Below are 18,148 nucleotides of genomic sequence, written 5' to 3'. Positions count from 1 at the left end.
AAGCTTTAGGAAAGGTGCAAATGTGGGGAAGTCTGGCTGCAGAAAAGGGGTCCTAGTAGGAGTGCCGGGAGGCAAGTTTGCAAAGGAAGACAGGTCACGCTGTGAGAGCCAGGCAAGGAAGTTGGATTTGATCCAGGAGACACTGCGGGTTTTACAGGAGCTGTGGTTTAGGATGAGTAACCTGATTGCCTGTGCCGGAGAGGTCAGAGGGTAGCAAACTGGAGGCAGGAGATCCAGTTGCTTATTATTATTATTTTTTCTAAACGCACCACTTTACTTTCCCTGTAAGGCAGCCAGACATTACAAACCTTAAGCATGTGACAGTCACATGATTTCTTCAATAAGCCCTAGAGCTTCCACAACTCTCCTGGGGCCTACAGCCCGAGGAGTCCTGAGGAGTCTAATGTTAATGCTTTCTCCACAGACACACGTTCCTTTGAGGTGTTTTTTTTTTTTAATAAATTAATTTATTTTTATCTATTTATTTTTGGCTGCTCTGGGTCTTCCTTGCTGCACGTGGGCCTTCTCTAGTTGCGGTGAGCGGGGGCTACTCTTTGTTGCGGTGTGCGGGCTTCTCATTGCGGTGGCTTCTCTTTTTGCAAAGCACTGGCTCTAGGCGTGCGGGCTTCAGTAGTTGTGGCGTGTGGGCTCAGTAGTTGTGGTTCGCGGGCTCTAGAGCACAGGCTCAGTATTTGTGGTGCACGGGCTTAGTTGCTCCATGGCATGTGGGATCTACCTGGACCAGGGCTTGAATCTGTGTCCCCTGCATTGGCAGGCGGATTCTTAACCACTGCACCACCAGGGAAGCCCTGATGTTTGGGTTATTGAACACAAGCTCACTGGATCATTTGTCTTCAACACAGTCCATTTCTGTTCCTAATAGTATTCACTGTGCTTTCTTCTCGGTGAACATGCTGACACCATCTTGAATAACCTCCTCGTCAGAGTTTCCCTGTCTTCATATATTCTAGCAGGTAGCAAAGGCCAATTACAGCCCTTGGCTTGGACACCGACTTTCACACGTATGTGTTCAGGCTTATCTTTCAGAAGTTGTTCTATCTTGTTTACTGCTGAAGGGATCAGGGTGAGGGTGGCCTGGGTGGGCTGCAGCTTCCTCTGGCTCACAGCATGGACAGTGGTCCGGACTAACAAAGCCGACATCCTTGCTGCCCTGGCGCCCTGGTGCCTCTGGCCAGAGCTTGGCCACCTCAGCCTCTCTCCAGGGACAGGGTGAGCACATTCTCCATTGGCTTCTTATACTAATCCAGGCAAAGGGGGATAAGAGCTTGAAGTGGGGTCTTCTGAATGGGGAGGAAAGAGAAGTGGTACACATCAGCTACTAAAGAGAAAGACTTGCTCAGGTCTGGATCGAAGTAGGTATGAGATGCAAGGGGGCTGCAGAGTCAAAGGCGATTCCACGGTTTTGAGCCTAGGAGGACAGTAAGTATTATAAATGGAAAAAACAGTGCAAGATGGCAAGTCTGGGAAGGAAGTTCAGGGCTTGCTGATTGCAAAGCAGGGGTTTTAATTTTGTTTACTCTTGTTTCCCAGCACCCAGAACAGTGCTTAGCGTATAATATGTGCTCAATAATATTTGTTGACTCTGTAACGCCAGTAGAACACAAATGGAGAAGTTCCCAAGCACTTGCGAATGCCGAAGTGGCACTCCTTCACGATGCCAATGCTAGGAAGGCAGATTTACTTACTTGAAGCCACAAGATGAGTTGCCAAGAAAGTGTAGAGAAAAAAAGGAGGCTGAAGAGAGAGCTTTGGGAACCTTGACATTTAGGGGCCAGAAAATGGGTTTTGTTTGGGTTTGGAGGGGTTATAACTGAGACCTGGATGTGGAGCAAGGTGGGGAGAAACTGAAGATGCAGGGGGGAGGGAGGGAAAGAAACCAAGGTGGGCCTCTAGGAGGCGGCAGGGAGGTCGACTTCCAGCGGAAAGGGCCACTTCTACTCGAGGAGGAGGGCGGGGCGGGGGGGGGGATTAAGTTTCGCAGTTGTTCGGTCCTTCCCGCCCGCCTGTTCCGTGTGGAGGCACAGTGCGGACCGAGGGCCACCCCGAGTCAGGTCGCCACTAGCTCTTCCACCACCTTCAGGCGGTGGCCTCGCTTTCCCACTTCCCGAGGGGTGGAGGCGGTCCCGAGCCCGGCGGGATGGGGGTGGGGGAGGGGAAGGGGAAGGGGAGGAGGGAGGGGAGGGGAGGGAGGGGAGAGGAGAGGAGGAGAGAAGGGGAGGGGAAGGGGAGGGGAGGGGAAGGGGAGGGGAAGGGGAGGGGAGGGGAGGGGAAAGGGGAGGGGAGGGGAGGGGAAGGGGAGGGGAAGGGGAGGGGAAGGGGAGGGGAAGGGGAGGGGAGGGGAGGGGAGGGGAAAGGGAGGGGAGGGGAGAGGAGTGCGCGGGCCCGGGAAGGTGCGGCGGCCGCGGCGTGGCGGGCGTGGCGGCCCGGGAGCCACACCCTGAAACTACCTGTGCGCGACAGGAAGGGCCCGGCAGAGCCTCGGCGGCCGGAGCGCTGGGCCTGAGACCGGAACCAGGCCCGCCCCGCGCCCCGGCCCCGCGGCGATGGCCTGAGCCACACGGCCTTCGGGACCATGAAGACCGAGCGGGCGCGCAGGGGCACAGGCGGCTCCGGGGGCCTCGGCGCGGGACTCAAGTACACCTCGCGGCCGGAGGTGGGCGAGCGCGGGCGGCGCGGGCGCCTTCGGGGTGGGACGCGCGGGGGTCCGCGGCCGGGGGCCTGGGGGGGCCGGGGACCGGCGGGCCAGGGGGGCTGGGGACCGGGGGTCCCAGGGGGGCCGGCAGCACCGAGCTTCTCTCGGCCAAGGGAGCCGCTACGCTGCCGGCTTGTGGCCGCGGCGCCGACCCGACAGGTGGAATTTCCTGCTCGGCGGGCTCCCGGCCGGACCTTTGGTTCCAGCCTCGCGGCGCCCGCCCCGGTTCCGGCGGTCCCGCAGTGCCCTGTCCCGGTCCTCCTGCCCTTCGGGCCTTTCCCTGGCCTGGAAGGGGGCTCATCTCGGTCCCTGAAGAACTCCGCGCTGTCCGTGCACATCGGGAAAGGAAGCAGCGGCGCAGGCTCTGAGTGGGTGGTTTGGGCCGGAGAAGGGATGTTTCCAGGGGGCTTTGGAGTCCTTGGCCTCTGCAGGAATTTGTTTTTGTCTTGCTGGTCAGAAGGCAATGGAGGACCTGTGCAGAGGGCAACTGGGAGACCAGTGCTTCGGTTGCCATGGAGCCTGGAGCTTAGGACTCCCAGGTGGAGCTTGCTTGGGCTTCTCCGAGGGCGGGGATGGAGCCCTTTGGGAAGGTGACTCTGGGACAGGATGTAAGAACCTGCGTCTTGAGCTTTTTGGAGACACTGAAGCCGGAAGCTCTCGTTTGGCAGAAAGTACAAGGACAGACCTTAAAAACAAACATTAAGTCTTACCGTAGAGAGGCGCGAATGGGTTGTTAGCTGCTTTATTGATGGCCACACCTAGGTAGCAGTGCCCAGGCGAAACTAGCAGCCAGGCCTCCACCTCTCTGCCAGCGGGGACCCCGGCGTCCTGGACGGCCCGCACACCGAGTGGGCGCCGAGAGGCAGGGGCTGTTTCAGGAGGGAGCAGTGGATGGTCTGCCTCTCCCTTTCTCCCGGGATCCTGGGGTGGGTCAGTAAGCTCCTCTGCTACCCCGCACTGCAGCCGTTGCTCCCATGCCAGGCCAGATTTTGGGGGTCTCTCAAATCAGTCCCTTTCTCCAAGTGGCATCCTGACTGAGGGAGCTTGCAGAAGACCAGATTCTGGGGCTTCCGTGGTTCCCTGAACCACAAATAGCAACTGAGTCTGGGCACTCTTGTTTTCTCCACTTTTCCACCCCCGTTGCGGAAGGAAGTGCGGGCTCAGCAGCCAGTCTGCAGGCTGGGGTCTGTGTTCCCACTGAGTGTCTGCCCTGCTGGAGGTGGATGCAGCTGGGTGGCCGGCTTCTGCGGCTTCTGTTTCCTTTCTGTAATTGCCATGTTTGTGAATCCCTGATAATTGCCTCCTGGGGCTCTGGACTCCTGCCTCAGCAGAGGGCCTGCTGTTTGGTGTTTGTTATTTCAGGACTGTTTTTCTTCCCTCCCTCCGTGTCACTTGTTTTTTCTCACTTCCCTTCCTGGGACTGTCTCCTGCTGACACTGGGAGAGCTGGGTCTTCCTGGACTCGCCTCTCACCGTCCACGCTCCACACTGTCCTCCGGGCTCCCACGGAGCTCCCACCCGTCAGCCCTCGCTTCCTTCCCCCTTGGTCCCTGCTCATTTCTCACCTGCTGTGAAGCTCATCCATTCTCCTCTGGGCTCTTCCTTCCACTCCGTTTCTGCCGTTTTCCCCCGCATGGGTCACTCTGTCTTTTCTCCTGCCAAGCTCCGTTGAGCCCACTCTGTACCTCGTCCTGAGCTGGGCTCTCAAAGACAAATAAGATATGGTTGTTTCCCTTAAGGAGCTTCCATTCTTGAGAGCCACGCTAAGAGCTGTGTGTGAACATTAGACGTGACTCACTGTCCCGAAGGAAGTAGCCTGCTGTGCCCAAAGCTCCTTTCTGTCTCTCCAGGAAGTCTTCAGATGTGCCTCTCCACTCCGTGCTTTCCCAGAGCTCTCAGCCCCTGCATCACCCTGCAGTGTTTGCAGTCAGGGTCTGCAGACTCTCCCTTGACTCGTCTTCTGACTAGGAGGGGCAGCTGCTGTCCCTGGGTTTGTCCTCGGCATTAGCAGAGCCTGGCTGGGTCCTGCTGGGCCTCACACGGCACTGCTGCGTTTGAGTTCCTTGCTCCTGGCCTCTTCCATCCCTGCGTGGCTGGAGAAGGATTCTGTTTGGTGGTGCTTGTACCTGGCTGCCTCCTTCCCAAGGCTGATGACTCTGGCCCCTGCCCCACTTCCACCTGTTCCTATTTAGTGGGAAGTGGTCACCTCTGTGTTCCCCATCGTCTCCGGAGTCCTGATGTACGTGTTGTGTCTGGGGACTGTGCGAGCCCTGCCTGCGTGAGAGCAGGGGCACAGATGCCAGTTGTTGTGGCTGTTAACGAGAAGTGGGAAGCCTGCCTCACCGGGTGTCCTGGCCCCTGCTGAACCTTTGATGGTGGCTAGGAAGCTGCTTTGAAGGAGCTCTTGGTTCCTCCTCAAGTCAGCATTGCCCTGGGTGAGACTCCGTATCTCCTCGGCAAGCAGAGACCAGGATTGAGAAGTCAGATGTGGTGGGATCGAAATCAGAGGTCGTAGGGGCCAGGCTGTGCAGCTGTGACTATTCAGAGTCTCATCGCTTTGTTAATTGGTCGAACATTCACTCATCCACATAATAGCTATTTATTAGGTGCCCATCGGTGGAGCATGTTCCAGGTGCTGGGTAATAGCCCTGAGAAGGAGCCCAGTCACACAGTCCCTGCCCTCAGGGAGTTGAGTTCTGCATGGTAAGGACTGGGTTCTGGAGAAGGCTGCGGGCCGCTTAGGAGGGATGTCTAACCCAGGCTCGAAGGGCCCGGGGGGGGGGGGGGGGTGAATTGTGGCCAGAGCCATCTGTAATGTGGTGACAGGAGCGTCCAACATGGAGCCAAGACCTGGTGCTGCTGCTTTCCCGTCAGGTGACCTCAGAGATGTTACCTCATCTCTCTAGGCCTCAGTTTCTGTGGCTATAAAATGGGGATGATATATATGTTACAGGTTTTTTGCAAAGATTAAAGGGGATGCTTTACATGAAAGCCCTTTATAAGTTGCAGCCTGGTGTACAAATCACACAGTTTGAATTTCTGAGTTGGAAAAGCCTCAAGACAAACTGTAAGGTGTTGTCGAATCAGCAGGATGCGTGGGAAGAGGCTGAGAACCCAGGTTGTCAGGATGCTAACTGCGCAGATATGCGGCCTACCTGCTGAACACAGGGAATGTCTTCGAGGGGTGCTGGGGAATAGCATCCCAGCCATGGAAACCCTCTTCAGTTTTCATTTCTCTCCCTTTACTTGGCTTCTATGAGGAAGGTCCTCCTGTGAAAGGGAAACGGATGCTAAGACCGGCTACACATCCCTTTCTTCCTCCTACCACACAAAACAGAACTTCAAGCACTTCTTCCTTTCTCGGTTCTTTGAGCCTGTGCTGGCCTCCCCGGAAGGGGAAGGCCCCGTGCTGGGAGGTGTGTGCAGGGGTGAGAAGAGAGCACGGGCGCTGGTAAGCAGTGGGAACTAAGACTGAGACCTGGGTGCTGTGAATGGACAGGAAGCCTGCGGGCCTTATAACACCCTTCCCTCCACCTCGGTCCTGGGAAGACCTGGAAATCCGTGGCCCTCGTTTAGGACACGGGAAAACTGAGGGTAAGAGAAGACAACACTAGCTTGACAGCTGCCCAAGGAGGAAGCCCACGTCGCCTGCTACCCCTGGGAATCACTCGGGCGTGGGTCTGTCCAGAGCCGGCTCATTGGTGAAGGCTCATCTCATCACAGGCTACCCAACCTGGGCCTCTCACTGCTAGCTGCGGCCTGTGGCCGCCGTGGTTCTGGAGTCCCCTGCTGCCAGCTCGTTCTCTGGTCTGTGGTTCTGCCCAGGCTGTTGGCTCCTGTCTCTCCTAAGAGAGAAAGTCTGTTCTTGGAAGAGGAGTGAGGGTGTGACAAGCCCCCAAGGAGCCCAGGTCCCAAAGATGTGGCTTCTGACCCTGCGCACTGGCTACTACTGGAGTGTTTAGAATACGGATAATCATCGCTGAGTTTATTGAGCATGTACTGTGTATGGGTATTGTATCTCTTAGAGTAAGACTATTATTATTATCCTTTTATAGGTGAGGAAAGTGTAGCACAGAGAGGCTAAGTAACTTGCCTAAGGTCACAGAGGGAAACAGTGGTGAGATCAGGATTTGAGCTCAGGCAGTCTGGCTTTACTATATTCTACTTGGACTGCTGCAGTGCAAGGCGGGGCTGGCAGCCCAGTGGGCTCAGGAAGGGGAGAACTGCTAAGGGTAAGAGTTGGTTTGATTTCATAAGAAAATGGATTTTCTCTACTTGGGATTTTCTGAAATGCTTGGGGCTTAGCACATTTATAATAACCATTTGGTAGTATAGAAATGGGAAGTTCCAAGATTCTCATGGAATTCTCACCCTGGCTGGCAGAGGTGAGAAGGGTATTTGGGGTTTGCTCAGAGCTCATGGGCAGTAATTACCCTTTTTTCTTTGCTAAGAACTTTTTTTTCTTTTTATATATTTATTTATTTATGTATTTGGCTGCACCGGGTCTTAGTTGTGGCACGCGGGATCTTTAGTTGCAGCATGTGGGATCTATTTACCTGACCAGGGATCGAACCCAGGCGCCCTGCATTGGGAGCGTGGAGTCTTAACCACGGAGCCGCCAGGGAAGTCCCACTGAGAACTTCGCTAGAAGCAGATTCCTATGAGAATTCTGTCTTGGAATCTCATCTTTTCAGAATTTGCTTATTCTGTCCAGGCTTAGCAACAGAACCTTTAGAACCCTTGTGATAGTTGGCTAACCGGTCAGAATCTTGGATCCTCTGTCTCTCTGAGTTAGTTGGTGGTGATGATGGTGAAAAGATGGAGAAGAATATGGTGATAATCACTGCTACCCATCACTAAATATGAGGACTTCGATTCGTTCTCCTTCTCTATCCTCACAGCAGCTATATGCGAAAAACGCCTAGTTTACAGATGACAGCACTGAGGTTCAGAGGGCTTGCATAATGGCCCAAAGGCAGAGGCACGGCAGGAGTTCCAACCTAGATCTGTGCACCTTCAAAGCTTATAGCCTTAACCTCAAAGCCATTGTACAGTTGTATTCCAAAGACAGGGTGATTGGTGCACATCCCCAGACACATCCTAGAACACATCGTTCAACAGAGTACTGAGAACCAGTTGCCAACAGGAATCCGCTAAAGACCTCTCACACCAGACTCGTCCGGTTTCTCCTCTCGATGAGGTTACTCACCTGATACACCAGGAGACTGGCTGGAGATGGGATTTCAACAGGCTTTGAAAAACGTAGCTTTGTTTTTTACTACACACACAATTAAAACTCATGACGGGACTCATCTGGTGGTTTACGTTTTGCATGACTCTTTCCAATCTTTGCCACACGCTGGGGTTTTATCTAGTGTGTTGCTGTACATGTACTGTTTATGTTCTGGAAGGCGTATCAGCCTCCTATCTGCTGGTCACGCTGGAGGGCCAGGGGCTGGAGGAGAGTCTGGTCTGGAGGGTGGTGTCTGGCTGAGCAGCTGGCCCTACCAGGGTCCCCTCGTGCATCCAAGTCCTTCGGGGCGGTGGCCTCGGGGCTGCCCCTGATTCCCTCCTGTGTCATTTCTTTTTTTATAAATTAATTAATTTTATTTATTTATTTTTGGCTGCGTTAGGTCTTCGTTGCTGTGCGGGGCTTTCTGTAGTTGCGGAGAGCGGGGTCTACTCTTCATTGTGGTGCGCGGGCTTCTCATTGCGGTGGCTTCTCTTGTTGTGGAGCACGGGCTCTAGGTATGTGGGCTTCAGTAGTTGTGGCTCACGGGCTCTAGAGCGCAGGCTCAGGAGTTGTGGCGCATGGGCTTAGTTGCTCCGCAGCATGTGGGATTTTCCAGGACCAGGGCTCGAACCCGTGTCCCCTGCATTGGCAGGCGGATTCTTAACCACTGCGCCACCAGGGAAGCCCTGTGTCATTTCTTATCTGGTAACAACCCTGATGAAGTCTTGGAGGTTTGCTTCTCAGCTCTGTCGATGATACCCTAGTGGGAGGGAAAGGCCGATACCTCGGATGATTTAATCATGAGTCAGAAGGACCTAGGCTGCCTGCAGGAGAGACTGCTGAGAATAGCACTGTGTCCGGCTGCCTTACGGGTAAGAGCACCACCCCGACAGCAGACGCAAAACCTCCACCCTCCCACAGCTGAGACGTGAGGGGCCTGAGGAGTGAACGGCACCACAGCAGATCCAGAAGTTTGAGTTGACGAAGCCAGGCATGTAATGTGGCTCCCTAAAATGTAAAGTAAAAGTTTCCCCCTCCCCGATGTTTTTATTTGTTTATACTATTTCTTTTGGCTGCACCCACGAGGCAGGCGGGATCTTAGTTCCCGGACCAGGGATTGAACCCAGGCCCTCAGCAATGAAAACGCGGAGTCCTAAGCACTAGACCGCCAGGGAATTCCCTAGAGAGGCATTTTAAGAACTTGGTATTTCCTATGCATATTTTCTAAAAAAAGTTGCTTTCTTTTTTCTGATTATTAAAGTTAGGAAAGGACTTTTTAAAGTTGAGCAATACAGAAATACACACAGTGAAATTCCTCTGAAATTCTCTTCCCCAGGTTTTCTAACCCCTATAAATAGTTCGGTTTCTATTATCCCACAGTCTTCTATTTCCCCAAATGGAATCATGATGTCATTCCTGTTCTGCAGCTAAAGACATGGTTGTAATGAATTAATTCATCACACGTTTATTACAAATCTTAACCCATGCCAAGATTGTGGAGCAAGACACAGCCCCGTCTCCGCTCCCCCATCCTTAAGGAGCAGATGGTTGACTTTGAGAGACTGAGAGACTGGGATGCGGGTATGTTTGGGGTGATAGGGAAACTAGAGGCTGTCACCCCACTAAAATGGTGGGGCAGGGGCTTTCCTTGGGAGCATCTCAGAGGAGACACCTAAGCTGAGTCTGGGAGGGTGGGAAGTGCCCAACAATTTGACTTTTTTTTTTTTCATTTAACATTGTATTTTAGAGAGTTTTTCCATGTTACTTCCTACTCTTTGAAAAACCGCTCTTGCTGTGTAAACTTTCATCAGGTGGATCTGTCATTCTGTATTATTATTATTTTATTTGTATTATTTGTGTGTGCTAATTGACTGTGTTATTGGACAATTAATGGAAACAGAGCGATGGGGATAAGGGAAGAGATTGACGGGCAGCCCTCATGGGGCCCTTGCTGGTCAGGCCCCGTTTGGATTATGCTGTTGAATTCTGGGTTCCACGTCTTAACGGGAATGTTTCTGCTGTGCAGATGGCCAGAGGTTCAGAAAACACTTTGAACCGTTGTTGAGCATTTTAACCAGAGAAAGAGCAGACCCAGAAGCGTGTTTCAGGAGCTTCCCTGAGCTGGAGGAATTAGGCTGGTTCTATCCTAGTGCTAATGTGGAGGGCTATTGTGATGCCGATCGCCCTCGGGGGAAGGGAGAACTTTGTAACGCTGGCCCTAACTGAAAATACTCTTTGCCCCAGAAAGGGTGGCCCTGGGAGGACAGGAGATGCAATGATGTCTAAACTGTTTCAGCTCTAAGAATCCGATTCCAAGGACACAGTTCTCTCCTCTCTCCCGTCCTTTGACTTCTGTGCACAGGTTGTAATTGTGGACTGGGGCCTCCAGGCGCCCTCCCCTGGCGACGACGGGGCTTTCTTGTTTGCATATTCAGTGCTTTCTCCCAAACAGCTAGATTTGTAGCTGAGTGAACATTCCTGGGAGCTACTGAAAAGGTGGAAGAGGCGTTTCTGAATGTAGTCAATTCCTGGAGGCTGGTGTGCTTGGGGGTGTTTCCACTCTCTTCTGCAGATCCCTGGGTCCAGCAAGGCAGCTGTTAAAAAAGGCTAAAAGGTACTGTGGAATACTGCCCAGCTATAAAAAGGAGCAAAGCATCGATGCGTGGTGCTCCAGGGAATCTTGCTGAGTGAAAAAAGCCAGCGATCCTCAAAGATTCTATACTGGATGATCTATTTATATAACATTTAAAAAAAAATAAATTTATTTATTTGTTTATTTTTGGCTGCATTGGGTCTTCGAGGCTGCACGCGGGCTTTCTCTGGTTGCAGCGAGCGGGGGCTACTCTTCATTGCTGTGTGCGGGCTTCTCATTGCGGTGGCTTCTCTCGTTGCGGAGCACGGGCTCTAGAGCGCAGGCTCAGTAGTTGTGGAGCGCGGGCTTAGTTGCTCCGCCGCATGTGGGATCTTCCCGGACGAGGGATTATCTAACATTTTTGAAAGGACGATTTTAGGCTAGTGGCTGGGGGACAGAAGGGAAGTGGGTATGGTTGCAGAAGGGCAGTGGGAGGCATCCTTGCGTTGGAACTGTTCGGAATCTTGACACTTGGTAGTTACAGGAACACACACCAGTGATTAAATCGTATGGAACTTAATAGTTACACACAAAAGAGTACGAGTAAAGTGGGAACTCTGAATCAGATCTGTGGGTTATGTCAACATTGTGGTGTTATAATGTCGTCTTACGAGATGTTACCACTGAGGGAAACTGGGCAAAGTGTACAAGGGATCTTGGTATTATTTCTTACAACTGCATTTGGATTTACAGTGATCTCAACAAAAATGTCAATAGCTAGAAAAGGCACTAGCCCATGAAATTGGAATGTGGGCTCGGTGAAAAGTCAAGAAGAAGGGTGGAAAGGAGGTACACGGCGCTGCCTTTATCTCTGGTTCCTTGTTTAGTTTCTTTCTGGTTTAGCTTCTGGGGGAGGCTGCCTGGTTGTGCCCCTGCGGGCAGATACTTCTGCTCCCGGTCAGGTGACTGGAGCGGGAGAAAGGTGGGTGTGGCTGCCCCAGGAAGATGGTCTCTGGCCAGAAAGGACAGGGCAGGTGCAAAGTTTGTGGGATCAAAGAGACTGGCTGGGTTTGGGGGTGCTGCTCTGTTACACAGTCTTGGAGCCCATCTGAGATGGAATTCTCTGGTTGGAATTACAAAAGAGGTTGTGCCCTGGGGGAGCATTTAACTGAGGGCTGGGAGAGGGTGAGACCGGGAGGGCCTAAACTTAGATGCCTCGGTATCGGTATCAGGTATAGCAGGTGGCCGGGCTGGCTGACACCAGAGAGCTTGGGGGGCTATCAGCAGATCCCTGGGGTGTGGACTGAGCATTCTCTCCCCTTCTAGGGGTGGACACAGGTCTGGAAAGTTGCCTGGGTCCTGGCACCTGCCTTGGGTAGGCTACGTAATTCTGGCTAGGAAGAGAGAAGTCCTTCCTCCCATCAATCAGTCAGGTTCTAACCCTGCGCAAGGTCAAGGGAAGGGGGTACGGGGTAGAGAAGCAGTACAAAGAGGAAAGTGGGGCAGCCTGACCTCCTAGGACTGCCTGTCTGCCCTCTGTGGCTGGGGGCTATCATTGATGCCAAGGGTCTGAGGGAGGTGAGGTCCCAGCGAGAAAGACTGTGGACCAGGGTGGTCCTTGGACACTTCCTGGAGGGGCTCGGCCCTGGGCTGTGTCCTCAGGGACAGGCTGGGCTTGGGAGGTGGTGACAGGAGCAGAGCCTTTCAGAGTGGCAGGATGGTGCCAGCTTCCTTACAGCCTTGGGGGCCTCCTGGCTGGGGTCAAGGTTAGCACCCCCAGACCAGCGTTGAAGGGGTGGAAATCCACCAACTCCAACCCCTCATAAAAGAAAGAATAGGCTTGTATCCACGGAGTCTGGTTGCAGGTGGTGTGGTGCCAGTGCCACAGTGGTATGGGCGGGGGCGGGGGGGTGGCCCTGGGCAGTGCCAGGTATCGGGAGGGGACACGGACATGAAACCTGCAGGAGCTTGACACTGGCTGGCAGAGAACCACCCGGTCCCGGGCCAACAGTGCCTGCGTTGGCTGAGTCAGCCCCCTGGGACTCTCCGTCCTGCTCTGACCAGGTGTGCAGAGTTTGGGGTTATTTAATTTCCTTCAGTGGGAGCTATTGGCTCTGGGTCAGCTTTCTGTTCTCCTTAGACTCACAGATCTGCAGGTAATTCTGGATCCTCCTTAAGGCCCAGCAGCCTCACCCATTTTACGGCAGGTCCTTCTTCAGGTGGGGCAGCTGAGGACAGTGACGAAGGGTGAGAGGGTCAAGCAACGAGAAGGCAGAGGGTTTGGGGAGTCCATCACCAGCTGACTGGCCTTGGCTGGCAGTGTGCCTCTGCAGAAATCTGCTGGCAGCCTCCGGGGCTTCTAGATGGTGCTAATAACCTATCGTGGGGAGGTCCTGGGCGCAGAAGCCAAGTCCAGCCCCTTGCGCAGGTACCTTGCATCCCAGGCGGTTGCTTAAAATAGGCTGACTGAAACTGACACGACCCAGCTGGCTCCTCTCACTGTGGCGGGCGGTGGGTGAGCCGGGCCAGCAGCCTCCTGGGAATGGTAGGCGGCAGTGTATTCTCACAGGCTGGTTCCCAAGAATGACCTGGGACACAGGTTAGACTTGCGGACCCCAGGGCTCTGCTCCTGCCGTGCTGCATTAGGATCTCCTGGGAGAGGGGCCGGGGAATGTGGATGCTGAGCAAGCGCTGTGCTTCTTTTATTTATTTTTTATCGTTATTTTTCATGGCTAGGCAAGTGTGGAGTATGGTCGAGTGGTGCCGTCAGTGGGAGCTTCCTATTTCTTGAGAATCTGATGCCCCGGGCTGGTGAGCGGGTGGATTCCGACATGGGTTTCTTTTCCCTTCTCCTTCGTTGCTTCGATCATCCCGTGATGAGCAAATCAAGTGTCCTTTCTGTGCTCATCGTTTTGCTGGGCCAGGACTGCAGTGGCCGCAGGATAGGTGACGTCCCCACCCCTGGGAGCCTGCATATTGGCCGCACGCTGCCCACAGCCTCTTGGATTTTTTTGTGGGTGCTGACTTAACTGGAGAGAGTCCATCTAAGTACAGGGTCCCTTCATAGCCAGCAGCTTGAAGAAGGGGCCTTTCTCCAGTTTCACCCCTGGTATCTCAGCGCTATGTGTTGTACTGTTCTCAGCATCTCTCAGGATGACAAATGCAGCGTTAAGTTTTGGAATACACTCCTTGCTCTGTCGTCTCCGGTGGCCTTGAGCCCATGCTGAGTTTCTGGGGACACTGGCCAGGATCTGATTGGAACTGGCATCGGGGAGCGGCCACGAGAGTCATGCTGGCTTTGTCTTTCCTCTTGAAAAGAAAAGCATCTTCGAAGTGCCGTGGAATTGGCCCTCACCTTGGAAAACCGTTGCAGGGGCTGAGACTGTGCTTTCTTGCTTGAACCATCTCAGGGATATTTTATGGTCCTCTTGACCACGGTGGCAGGATGACATCATCATGGAATTGAAATCCATCCCAGCTGGTGGTGGGTACACCGAGTCACGGAACCAGTGAGCGAAGAGCGCCTGCCACCAGTCCACGGCAGAGTTGGGAGTGGCACATGAAGCCAGCCACCCTCGTCTTCGTCTCAGGTCGGTGTCTCCAGCCAGTGACATCACCTCTGCCCCTTGACCTTGATCCTCAGCTGCAGAAGCACATCACCAGACGTCACGTGAGGGCCTTTCGGGACCCCTCCCAGGACTCTCGGCCACCTCTTCCGTCTTCAGCTTCATCCCCTGCCTTCCCGGCAAATCACACCCAACCTTGGCCAAATGAGGAACAGTCGTTAAAAGGAGAGCCTGGCATGAAGATTGATTTCTTCTCCGTCTGCTTCGACTGAAATCTCGTGCAGATTTTTAGATCGTTAGTATTGTTTTTGCTATTTATAAACGTGAACACTTACCAGTAGCTTTTCTCCCATGAGGACCACACTGAGCTGCCAATGCCGCCTTCCGGCTTTGGATCTGCGGGTCCCCGGCGCCGGTGGGAGAGCGGGCCCTGGTGAGCGAGTGGCCGGCCATCATGTGCTTGGGGAACCAGGTAAAGGGTCCTCACCAGCATGAGGGTTCTGTGGTTGACTTGGACTCAGCTTTGCTTGCTAAGCATTTAGCTTTCAGCCCTGGTGAGTTTCGTACTTAACAGGAGTAGGGTGACCGCAAAGGTCTTTCCTATAGCATCAGATAAAATATGCCTTTTCCTTTTTACCTTCTATAAATTAGTGTTTTGGACAACCACTGACCTTGGGGAGGATATGGATCATTTGCACTAGTGTGCTTAAACCAGCAGAAAGTATGATATTTTCCGGGGCTTCTCTGTCTCCCCTCCTGGATTTTTGGGTGGTACTCCCTCTATCCCTCCAGGAAGTTGGGTGGGGATGGTGGTGATCTGATTTGCCCCTGCACCCCACCCCTTGGGTTCTCCCCCTTTGTCCCTTTGGGGCTTCACTCTGTGTGCACCCCTGATGTCTGTCTGTCTTCCAGGAAGTCATCCCTTGCTTTCTTGTCTGAGCTGGCCTTGAGCCAAGATCTAACTCGAGCTGGCCGGGGAGAAGAGGCCATGAGAGTTGCATGGCCTCTGTTTGTGGTAGGCCAGCACCTGCTTTACAACACTGTGTTTTGTATGTGCACCTGTAAATGTGTTTACTTTTACGAAAGACAGGACAGGCAGAGGCAGGCACCGGCATCCTCCCTCTTCTGTTGGCTCTGCAGTCTGTAGAGAGGTGGTTATGTGTAGGGAGAAGGTTATGTTTTCAGTTAAGCCCGAACGGATGGGAGCTCCCTGCCACTTGCTCCCGGGGGCCACCCAATCCCGGGCATCCGTGAAACCCCGACGAGGGTTCGTGTGGCTTGTCCCGCGTTCCCGCTTTACTGGCTTCACTCCCTTTGTGACTTTGGACAGGTCACTCCCTGTCTCTCAGCCTCAGTTTCCTTATCAGTGACAGGACTGGGTTAGGCAAGATGATCTCTAATATGCCTGAAAATGGAGCCAAGAGTAGGGTAATAAAAGGAAGTCGTCTAGTTACTGATTAAACAGCATTTCTGGGCTAAGTGGAGCCTGGTATTCACAGTGCAGGGACAACCAGGGCCCTGCCTATGAGCCAGCGCCATGGCTGACAACTTGCTCCACGGCCAGGCTGGGGTGGCCCTTGGGCTCCGCTGTGCCTGCTGTTGGCCACCTTCCCCTTCCCAAGGAGTTTGCTTTCCCATATCCCAGAATACTTGCTCCCTGAGTTCTGGAAGCTGACCACAGGGAGGTAGAAAATCAGGATCAAATCTGGAGTTGCCACCCAGTGAGTGTGTGATCTTGCAAGGTCACCATTTCTCCCTGCCTTTCTGTAGAACGGCAGTGAGGGCACCAGTCATGCGTGATTCCAGGATTGTTGTGAGGCTTGGGTAGGAAAACAGTTGTGAAATTACCCTGTACATTGAAAATAAACATATGAAACTATTATGTTACATTTCTTCCAACACATAAACATAGACACACAGGGACTTGAGAGTCTGCCTGCCAATGCAGGGGACACGGGTTCGAGCCCTGGTCCGGGAAGATCCCGTATGCCATGGAGCAACTGAGCCTTTGCACCACAGCTGCTGAGCCCGCATGCCACAACTACTGAAGCCCGTGTGCCTGGATTAAAAAAAAAACAAAGAACAAAAAAAAAACTTACACAGTCTGCTCAGAGATTCTAGCTAATAAATAAATAAATAAAAACATTTGTTGCCTTTTTAGTAAATCTCGGAGATCCGGTGATGTAAGTCCTCCAGTGTTGTTCTTTTTCAGGGCTTGTTGCATTTCTATGTGGATTTCAGAAGCAGCTCATCAGTTTCTACGAACAGCCTGCTGAGGCTTTTTCATTTTCAAGTATGATTAGACAACCAAGGACCATTGGACATTTGAAGCAAACCTATAGCCTAGGAGGGCAAAGACAAGATTCTGAAGATAATATAAAAACAAGCAAGTTCATATCCTAAGAAAGAACAAGGAGGTAGTGCATTCATAAAATAGAAAAGACTGCTCAAAAAAGAACCATCTGAGGATAAAAGTCACTCTTGGAAATTAAATATATGATATATGATTTTTTAAAATTAAACAAACATTTGGGGACTTCCCCGGTGGCGCAGTGGTTAAGAATCCGCTTGCCAGTGCAGGGAACACAGGTTCGATCCCTATTCCGGGAAGATCCCACATGCCACGGAGCAACTAAGCCCGTGCGCCACAACTACTGAGCCTGCGCTCTAGAGTTGCGAGCTACAACTACTGAAGCCCGTGTGCCTAGAGCCCTTGCTCCGCAACAAGAGAAGCCACCACAGTGAGAAGCCCGCACACCGCAACAAAGAGTAGCCCCCTCTCACCGCAACTAAAGAAAGCCTGCGCGCAGCAATGAAGACCCAAGGCAGACAAAAAATAAATGAGTAAATAAATAAATAAAACATTTGTTGCCTTTTTAGTAAATCTCGAGATCCGGTGATGTAAGTCCTCCAGTTTTGTTCTTTTTCAGGGCTTGTTGCATTTCTATGTGAATTTCAGAAGCAGCTTATCAGTTTCTAGGAAGAGCCTGCTGAGGTTTTGATCAAGATTGTATTGACTCTGTAGGCAAATCTGAGAACAGACCTCTGAACTCTCTTGAGTCTTCCAATCCATGAACACAGGCTATTGCTTGATTCATTTCTGTCTTTTAAATTTCCTCTTACCAACGTTTTGTAGTTTTCAGCGTACAGGCGTTTTGCATCTTTTGTCAGATTTTCCCAAAAGTATTTCATATTGTTGATGTTATTGTAAGGGTTTTGTTTTGTTTTAATTTCCAGTTGGTAATTGTTAATGTATAGAAGTACAATAGATTTTTAGATACTGATCTTATATCCTACAACCTTGCTAAACTCACTTATTATTTCAATAGCTTTTTTGACTTACAAAGCTGCAGTAATGGAGACAGGGTGGTATTAGCATACAGATAGACAAAGATCAATGGGATAGAATAGACTCTGGAAATAGACCCGTGTATAAAGGGACAACTGATTTTTGACAAAGGTGCAAAGGCAATTCAGTAGAAAAGGGATAGTCTGCACAACAGCTTATGGTGGATATCCATATGTAAAGGGGAGAAAAAGAAAAAAAAAGAACTTTGATCCATACCTTGCACCATTAAAAAAAAATTTTAACTCAAAGTGGATTCTAGACCCAAATGAAAAACCTAAAGCATTAAAACTACTGGAAGAAAACATAGGAGAAAATCCTTGTTGCCTTGTGTTATGCAAAGATTTCTTTTTTTTTTTTTTTTTTTGCGGTACGCGGGCCTCTCACTGCTGTGGCCTCTCCCGTTGTGGAGCACAGGCTCCGGACGCGCAGGCTCAGCGGCCATGGCTCACGGGCCCAGCCGCTCCGCAGCATGTGGGATCTTCCCGGACCGGGGCATGAACCCGTGTCCCCTGCATCGGCAGGCGGACTCTCAACCACCGCGCCAGCAGGGAAGCCCCAAAGATTTCTTAAATACAGCCACAAAATCAGAATCCATAAAGAAAAACCTGATAAATTGGACTTCATCAAAATGAAAAACTTCTCTTCTTCAAAAGACACTGTCAATAGAATGAAAATCCAAGCCACAGACTAGGAGAAAACCTTTGCAAAGTATATAT

The 18,148-nt window shown here is 52.1% G+C and overlaps 1 protein-coding gene and 1 pseudogene across 1 annotated transcript in view; one reads left to right on the top strand and one right to left on the bottom strand.

Moving 5' to 3' along the window:
* Window positions 1–324: 324 nt before the first annotated feature.
* Window positions 325–1,161, bottom strand: LOC136126453 (iron-sulfur cluster assembly 1 homolog, mitochondrial pseudogene; annotated as a pseudogene).
* A 1,432-nt stretch (window positions 1,162–2,593) lies between these two features.
* ST14 (ST14 transmembrane serine protease matriptase) overlaps window positions 2,594–18,148 on the top strand; it is a 37,935-nt gene continuing 22,380 nt past the window's right edge. The window contains exon 1 of the mRNA XM_065882072.1: window positions 2,594–2,674. Within this exon, the coding sequence (XP_065738144.1) occupies window positions 2,594–2,674 (81 nt within the window). The remainder of the gene's footprint in view (window positions 2,675–18,148) is intronic.

This window comes from Phocoena phocoena, chromosome 8 (genome assembly GCF_963924675.1).
Source record: "Phocoena phocoena chromosome 8, mPhoPho1.1, whole genome shotgun sequence".
NCBI classification, from domain to species: Eukaryota; Metazoa; Chordata; class Mammalia; order Artiodactyla; family Phocoenidae; genus Phocoena; species Phocoena phocoena.
This window is presented reverse-complemented; position numbering and strand designations above follow the sequence as displayed.